This window comes from Ailuropoda melanoleuca, chromosome 7 (assembly GCF_002007445.2).
Source record: "Ailuropoda melanoleuca isolate Jingjing chromosome 7, ASM200744v2, whole genome shotgun sequence".
NCBI lineage: Eukaryota > Metazoa > Chordata > Mammalia > Carnivora > Ursidae > Ailuropoda > Ailuropoda melanoleuca.
In genome coordinates this window covers 55,961,138-55,969,740 of record NC_048224.1, presented here as the reverse complement: position 1 = coordinate 55,969,740, position 8,603 = coordinate 55,961,138, and the positions used below count along the sequence as shown (strand labels likewise).

General features: G+C 59.0%; 1 protein-coding gene across 2 annotated transcripts in view; it reads right to left on the bottom strand.

Annotated features, from left to right (window-relative positions):
* Positions 1-903: 903 nt before the first annotated feature.
* Positions 904-8,603, bottom strand: part of PRRT1B (proline rich transmembrane protein 1B) — a 25,429-nt gene continuing 17,729 nt past the window's right edge. Inside the window, exons 3-5 of one of the 2 annotated variants that reach the window (XM_034664721.1) lie at positions 4,008-4,474; positions 3,068-3,211; positions 904-2,134 (exon numbers count right to left, since the gene is read on the bottom strand). In XM_034664721.1, coding sequence (XP_034520612.1) covers positions 1,985-2,134; positions 3,068-3,211; positions 4,008-4,474 — 761 coding nt within the window. In that variant the 3' untranslated portion in view covers positions 904-1,984. The other variant, XM_034664720.1, reaches the window with a different exon arrangement.

Sequence of the window (8,603 nt, the reverse complement as noted above, 5' to 3'; positions counted from 1 at the left end):
CTGCACGTTAACAAGATTTGCCAGGTATTTCCTGCATCAAGTTCAAGGAACGCTCGTCTAGACGATTTCTTCCTACCCTGATTTTACTTAAGAGTTTAGTAAGAAAAGCTGTTGGATTCTACCAAATGCTTTTTGGCATCTATTTATTGATCCCTAAAAAGGGGATTGCTCCTTGGTGGCCGTCATGCATTCTGGTGTCTGAGATCCTGATTCTGGGCCAGCCCTGTGCCCTCCAGCAGGAGGCCACCTCTCAAGCCCCCAGAATCGTCGGTCACCACTTACTTCCCCATCCGGGTCTCCTGGGGTCTCCAGAGCATCTCCAGGCTGAGACGGTCGGTCTCCTGCTGCAGGCGGCAGAGCTGAGCACACAGTAGGTGCTCAGAAATCACTTGATCTCACCTGATCGGTCATTCTTGTATGGCTTAGCGGGGGCGGGGGGGGGCTTCCTTCTCTCCATGCAGATGGGTTTTATCTTGAGTCACAGACCTGTTTGAGAAACTGGACACCTTCCCAGGAAAATGCCCATTAACGGCTAACCCTCCCTGCTGGTTGGGAAGCTCCTGGCTGTCCTTAAGCCCATGGTAAGACCCTGCTCTCCCAAAACCTTTGGCTGGGGAGACCCTACAGAAATCCCCACCATCCGTACCCAGCTGATCCATTCCGAGTGGTCACCACAAGCCAGGTTCTGTGCTGAACTCCACGGGTCTCCACTGAGTCCGCCCACAACCCCAGGTTCAGGCTGTCCCCCCCTCCTTTTACAGATGAGAAAATCCCAATTTCCTCAAGAAACCAGAAGCTCTCTGAAGGCAAGGACTGTTCTTGCAGCTAGGGCCTGGACAGGCGAGGAGGTCACTGGCTGGGAAGCTGTAGGGGGTCTCCACGCCCTGTTCCCTAAATCCCCTTCCTCTGCGGACGGTTCTGAGTCTTGGCAACGTGGACGGCCATTCTCAGGACCACAGCTGACCAGACTGGCGTACCAGGCACAATGCAGGGATACCCGCGTACAGCTCTGCAGGCCATCCAGCACCTGAGTGCTCCCCGGTCAGGGTGGCCCTCGCCACACAGGGACCCAGTTGATCCTCCATTGGTGGGCAGTAAAGTTAGGGACAGAAGGAGTGAGCAGAAAATGCGTACGGAGTGGGAGTGGGGCAGAGCCAAAAGACTGCAGACAGAAGGAGTAAGCAGGAGGCAGGGAGATGGGGAGAACGGAGTTTCTGGTAAAGCAGCGCCAAGAGAAATGGGTCACATCTCAGAGGGGCCACGGACATGAACAACAAACAGACCCCTGCCTTCATGCGAACAGCATATCAGAGACGGGGACAGCCACGGGAGCCCCCAGAGCCCAGCTGGGGACAGACGCTGCCGCTCGCCCTGCAGGGGAGCCAGAAGTAACAACGTGAAGCTCTGCCCGGGGGTTGCTTTCCGTTTATTGAGCAGACACAGTGGCCTTGGTTTCTGGACATGGAGTCAGCACGAGCACACTTGTCTCCTGGGACGGGGCAGGGGCTCAGAACCATCAGCCAAGAGCTCCCAAGGATAGAGGATGCCGCTCAGCTCCTGCACAGGGAAGCTTTGCCCTACAGTCACCAGGCTGGGCAGCAGGTGGGAGGAGGCCCGACCCTGCAGTGTCCTTCTGGCTCTACAGGACAAGGAGGGCTCTGGTGCCTTTGATGGCCTCCCGGGTGTAAGGTGAAGGCAAGGGCCCTGGCAGCCCAGCCAGCCCAGCCAGCACAGCCCCAGAAAGACCTCAGGAGGAAGCACAGAGGCCTGGGGGCTCTGGTGGCCTGGGCCCTGGAGCCAGTTCAGGTGAGGACGCTGCCTGAGGCCACCTGGAGGGGCTGCGGCCCCGCTGCAGGGGTGCCAAGGGCTGCAAATGCCACCCTCTGCAGGCACTAGATGGCCACCGGCGGGCTCCAAGTCCACAGAGTCCGTCCGGGCTGGGTGTCCCTGTGCGCCCCGGCAACCCCGAAGGAGCCGGCGGTGCTCAGGGGAGGTAGAGCGCCACGACCACGTAGACGACCCAGCTGGTGGCCACGCAGACCCCGAAGAGCAGGCTGAAGAGCACGAGCGAGCGGGCCTTGCGGGATGCGTCCTCCGCCTGGGCCAGGGCCCCCCTGCTCAGGGCCGCGCGGGTCTGCAACGACACGGAGTCGGGGCGTGGACACCCCTCGCCCCCCACGTGCGGCCCGGAGCGCCGGCACCTGAGAAGCCGGGACCTGCCCGGGGCTGGCACGGAGCCACACCCTCGCAACGACCCTGAGACTGGGGGCACCGTCGCCCGGGGGTGGGGCCGGACCTCACAGGCGGCGGCCTCCAGACTCCCGCCTCCGAGCAGTCCCGAGAGCTGCCGTCTCCCCACCATCGAGCTTGATGGCGGGGAGCCTGACCCGTGCGCGGACGTCAGGGCCCTGCCTCCTCTCCTTCCTGGAACGTCCTCGCGGGGGCATCACTGGGTCCCCAGAGACCAACCCCATGCCTGGTAATGGTCAGAAATATCAGGAGGAAGGAAGGAAGCTATACAGGTGATGGATGGATGGATGGACGGACAGACGGACAGATGGTGGTGGATAGACAGGGACAGATAGAGGGATGAGTAATAGATAACAGAGGGGTGAGTGGGAGAGTGGACGGACAGATGGAGAGATGAATGGAGACTAGGGAGGTAGTAAGTGGATGGATGGGTGGACAGACAGATGAACAGATGGACAGAGGGGGATGGGGAGAAGCAATGTGTGGATGGATGGATGACAGTGTCTACCCCATTAAACACAAGCCCCCACTGAGGCGGGCAGTTCCTTGGGCCTTATCAATCATTCACACCTTCATTGTAAATTGTTGTAGCCGAATTTTCTAGAGCAGATCTCCGGTCGTAGGAGGCAGAGACAGGAGGGGGGCAGGTGGCCATCCAAGAGGGACAAGGACGCCCGGACAACTGAGCACTGATCCCCCAGTTCCTGCCACCCTCCTGAGCGCCAGTGGCTGAGCCAGAGGCTATGTGCCCCCCCACCCGGACCCCGCCAGCAGAGGGCGGGGAGCATGGCCCCGGGACTGTGCCGCCCCCACCTACCTCGTGCGAATAGACAATAGCGATGAGCCCTGTGAGCAGACAGCAGAACAGGGTCACCAGCACTGACTCCATCATGTAATCCTTGGGCAGGGGCCTGTGCTCCACCGTGGCAGGGGCCGGCACGCCGGCCACGGGGCTGTTGTACTGCAGGGACAGAGGCCACGACACCACGGTGAGGACACAGTTATCCAGGGCCGCCGCCCACCCCATCCCCAAGGGGTCAGGTCAGGGTCCCCCCCACCGCCTTCTTGCCCCACACCCCCCGCCTGTCACCAGCCCCCAGGAGCCCTCTCGCTTCTGCCTTCTGCTCAGTGTGGGGGGGGGCCGTCTCCGTCTCTCCCTGCCCTGGACTGGGGTCCCGCCACAGGGTCCTCTAAGCTCTCCCCCACAGGCACCCCAGGGTCTCTCAGTTTTTCTCAGAATCTAATCAAGTCACCTCCCACCAAAGGCCCTGGGGCCCTCACTAGGCACCCCACCCTCCTAAGCTGAGCCAACCCCCGTCATCCCCAGAGCATCTGGGGCCTGGCCAGCCCCAGGCCTGTGCCGAGAGAGCCCCTCCTCCTTCGCTCCGCCTGAAAGCTCCTCTTCACCCCGCAGAACTCAGCTTAAACGCCCCCACCTCTGGAAGGCTTCCAGGCTCACCCCCCCCCAGGTTGCAGAATCCTTTCCCTTCCTTCCTCTGGGTACTGAAGCCCCTCTGCAGGGGTCAGTGATGGTGACTTTTTCTCATCTACGAGTGCCAAGCTCTCCCCTGGAGAGGGAGGCGGCGGTGAGTGGGGAGCGGCAAGGGGGGCTTCATGGGAAGTAAGTGCATGTGGTGTGGGGGGTCCCCGGGTGAGGGGGAGGCAGGGGGAGGCAGCGGGAGGGGGGACTGTGTGGGAAGTGGGTGTGGTGTGGGGGGTCCCAGGGTCGGGGGGAGGCGGGGGCCGGGCCCACTCACCACGGGGAAGGGTGCGAAGAGCTGTGGCGCTGTGGGTGCAGGGTACAGGGGCGTGGCCGACGGCGGCGGGTACAGGGCCTGGGGAGAGGGCCCGGGCTGGAAGAGGACCGGCCCCTGCGGGAAGGGCGGGTAGAGCAGGTGCACGGCCTTGGGGTCCGGCGGCGCATAGGGCGGGGGCTCGCCCACGAAGCCAATGTTGGGCACCCCGCCGGCCGCCACCTTAGGCCCCAGCCGGGCCTCGCCCGCAGCCTCGGCCTGGGCAGGGGACGCAGCCACGGCCTCAGCCTGGGCCTGGGCGTTGGCGGGGGGGTCCTCTGGGGCCGGGGAGCTGTCCCTATCTGTGGCCGCTTCCTCGCTGGGCCCTCCGTCCCCATCCAGGAGCTGTGGGCGGCGCGGGAGCTGCGGGAGCGCAGGGCTCAGGGGGTCCTCAGAGGCTCCGGGGCCGCTGCCCCCCTTTGAATCCGCTCCTGGAAAGAAATGCCAGGTGCTGTGAGCCCCAAGTGCCCCTGAGCAAGGTGGGACTCCCCCTCTCCCTGCCGCAAGTCACGGCCCCTCCAGGGAGAAAGTTCCAAGGACACTGCCAGTCCCCACCCTGCCCGGACCACACTCAGGCCTTTCGCAGCTGGGCACTGGAAGAATCGGCCCAAAGCGTAAGTGTGGGACAAGAAAACAGAGGCGCAGAGGGGAAGCGGCTTGCTGGCAGTCACGCAGCCAGCACGCCACCAGGCTGGGCAGCTGTCCTGCGCCCCTGCCCTGCTGCTGGTAGAGTGGACCCAGGAAGGCTCCATCCAGGGCAGCCCCTGAGAACTGGTCTGAGATGAGCCAAACGGATTCCTGGCTTGAGAGGTAGGGGAGATGGGGTGCCCCCGAGTTGGCAGACCCTGGCGGACAGACTGACCTCAAAGAGCCAGGAGGTCACTAAGGGCCAAATGCCAGCTGAGGCACAGAGGGAGCAGAAGCCTGAATGGCGGTGGGGAAGGGGCAGAGAGCAGAGCCGCAGGTGGGGAAAAGTCCACCCGTGGCAGGGGGTGTGTGAGAGCACAGAGGCCCTCAGCTGCCCAGCTGCCTTCCAGCCCTGACCCTGGCCTTCAGCATCCAGGCCATCAGCTCCTGTGGAAACCCATAAAGGTAAAGCTCCCTAACACGGAAGAGGGAGGCCAGGTGGGAGAATTGTCCCCCCAACGTCAGCTACAGGAGGAGCTGCCGGTAAGTTAGAGACCCCGGGAGAGGCAGCCGCCACAGGAGGGAGTCACGACTACAGACCCAACAGGAAGGATGAATGCTGCATCTCCTGTGAGAAATCCACTACCCCAGCAACTCAGCCGGTGAAAAACTGCCCTCGCCCCAAACTCCTGCTTTTCTCCAGTGGACTTTGGTTCAGGACAGCCCTTCCCAACGTCCTCTTCCTTCTCCATAAAGTCACGCTCCTCTCCTTTCTTTGTTGGACTTGCCTGTGGTTTTGTCATAGCTTGCATGTCCTGAATTGTAATTCTCTGCTATTCCCGAGTAAGCCCGTTTGTGCTGGCAGAGTAATGGTCACTCCAGAGGTACCCAAGCAGGTTCTCCACGTCCGGAAGGTACCCTGAACCTCCTGACGGCACCCTGACCAGCTGAGTACCTCTAAGTATCAGGAAGGGCTTGCAAGAGAGACCTGGGTCAGCATGCAAGGCCCCAGAGCAGGGTGGCCGGTCCAGGGCCTGGCTTTGGAGGTTTGCTCCCGAATGTTCTTACAGGTTACAAGAGGCGGAGAGCAGTAAAACAGCTGTAGCAGCAGCAGCTCAGGAGAGATGGGAGGAGCCTTGCTGAGACAGCCCCTCCCATCCCTGGCCCCCCAGAACTGGTAGGCAGAATCAGAGGCCAGGGATCCTCACAGAAGGAGTCCCCAACAGCCAGGAGTGCTGAACCCCTGAGACCTCCCTGGCCACCTGCTCCCAGCAGCCAGGGTGTCACTCACAGACCTGGGGTGGGGCTTACGCCTCCATGCCCTCACCCATGGCCACCCGCTATCTCTGTGCCCCTCGAATCCGGACTGGACACGTGACGTGCTTTGGCCAACAGAACGCCGATAAACATCTTCCGGGGGGCGCCTGGGTGGCTCGGTCGGTTGAGTGTCCGACTCTTGATTTCGGCGCAGGTCATGATCTTAGCATCATGGGATCGAGCCCCACGTTGGGTTCCACGCTCTGCACGGAGCCCACTTCTCCCTCTCCCTGTGCTCCTCCCCCCACTGGCTCGCACTCTCACTCTCTCAAATAAATAAAATACTTTTAAAAACAACTCTTAAGCAGAGGCTTCAAACCGCTCTCTCCGGGTCACCAAGGGCTGGAGAGCAAGGCAGAAGCCAGTGTTTAGTGGGGGCAGATTTCAGTCAGAGAGGACGGAAATACCCAGAGGGNACCTGCTCCCAGCAGCCAGGGTGTCACTCACAGACCTGGGGTGGGGCTTACGCCTCCATGCCCTCACCCATGGCCACCCGCTATCTCTGTGCCCCTCGAATCCGGACTGGACACGTGACGTGCTTTGGCCAACAGAACGCCGATAAACATCTTCCGGGGGGCGCCTGGGTGGCTCGGTCGGTTGAGTGTCCGACTCTTGATTTCGGCGCAGGTCATGATCTTAGCATCATGGGATCGAGCCCCACGTTGGGTTCCACGCTCTGCACGGAGCCCACTTCTCCCTCTCCCTGTGCTCCTCCCCCCACTGGCTCGCACTCTCACTCTCTCAAATAAATAAAATACTTTTAAAAACAACTCTTAAGCAGAGGCTTCAAACCGCTCTCTTCGGGTCACCAAGGGCTGGAGAGCAAGGCAGAAGCCAGTGTTTAGTGGGGGCAGATTTCAGTCGGAGAGGACGGAAATACCCAGAGGACGGAGGGTGGTAATGGCCACACGACAGTGTGAATGTGCTTGATGCCCCTGACCTGTGCACTGAAGGATGGTGAAGGTGGGGGAGCCGGGGGGGGAGGGGCTCAGGCAGCTAGGCATCTGCCTTCAGCTCAGATCTTGGGATCAAGCCCCACATCGGGCTCCCTGCCCAGCAGGGAGCCTGCTTCTCCCTCTGCCCCTCCTCTTGCTAGCTCGCTCTGTCTCTCTCAAATAAATAAATAAAATCGTTTTTTAAAAATAATTAACTTAAACGTCAATGGCATAAATTCTCCAGTCAAAAGACACAGAGTGTCTGAAAGGGGGGAAGAAAAAAAAGACCCATTTGCACGCTGCCTACGAGAGACTCACTTCAGATGGAAGGACACACACAGACTGAAACTGAAGGGATGGAAAACGGTATTCCATGCAAATGCAAACCAAAAAAAAGCTGTATTTATAGCTATATTTAAGTCAAAGTAAACTTTAAAACAAAGGCTGTGGGGCACCAGGGTGGCTCAGTCAGTTAAGTGTCCAATTCTTGGTTTTGGCTCAGGTCACGATCTCAGGGTCGTGAGATCGAGCCCCACGTCGGGCTCTGCGCTGGGCATGGAGGCTGCCAAAGGTGCTCTCTCCCCCTCTCCCCCCACCCACCCCCATGCAAACATGCGCCCGCTAGCTCTTGCTCCAAAAATAATTAATTAAATCAAAGACTGTAATAAGAGACAAGGAAGGGTACTACGTAACGATAGGTCCAGCACGAGGGTATAGCAATTCTACCTACGAATGCTCCCAACATAGGAGCACCTAAATACACAAGCAAATCCTAACAGAGCAAAAGGAAGAAACAGACAGCAATATAATAAGAGTAGGAACTTTGGGGGGGCGCCTGGGTGGCACAGCAGTTAAGCGTCTGCTTAACCTGTCGGCTCAGGGCGTGATCCCGGCGTTATGGGATCGAGCCCCACATCAGGCTCCTCCGCTATGAGCCTGCTTCTTCCTCTCCCACTCCCCCTGCTTGTGTTCCCTCTCTCCCTGGCTGTCTCTAACGAACGAACAAACGAACGAACCCATTTACAATTGCACCAAAAAGAATAAAATACCCCCCCAAAAAAAATACCTAGGAATAAATCTTTTTTTTTTAATCCCAATGGCATTTTCCACAGAAATGTAACAAATGATGCTAAAACTTGTACAGAAAAACAAAAGACCCTAAACAACCAAAGCAATCTCAAGAAAGAACACAGCTGGGGTGCCTGGGGGCTCAGTTGTTAAAGCATCTGCCTTTGGCTCAGGACATGATCCCAGGGTCCTGGGATCAAGCCCTGCATCGGGCTCCCTGCTCAGCAGGAAGCCTGCGTCTCCCTCTCCCACTCCCCTGCTTGTGTTCTCTCTCTCGCTGTGTCTCTCTGTCAAATAAATAAAATCTTCAAAAAAAAAAAAAGAACAAAGCTGGAGGCATCACACTACCTGATTTCACGCTATATCACAAAGAGACTGTAATTGAAAAAAGAGAGAGAGACACAAAAGAAACAACAGATGTTGACGAGGATGTGGAGAAAGGAACCCTCTTGCACTGTTGGTGGGAATGGAAAATGGTGCAGCCACTGTGGAAAACAGGGTGGAAATTGCTCTAAAAGTTAAAAAAAGAGCTACCCTGGGGCGCCTGGGTGGCACAGCGGTTAAGCATCTGCCTTCAGCTCAGGGCGTGATCCCGGCGTTATGGGATCGAGCC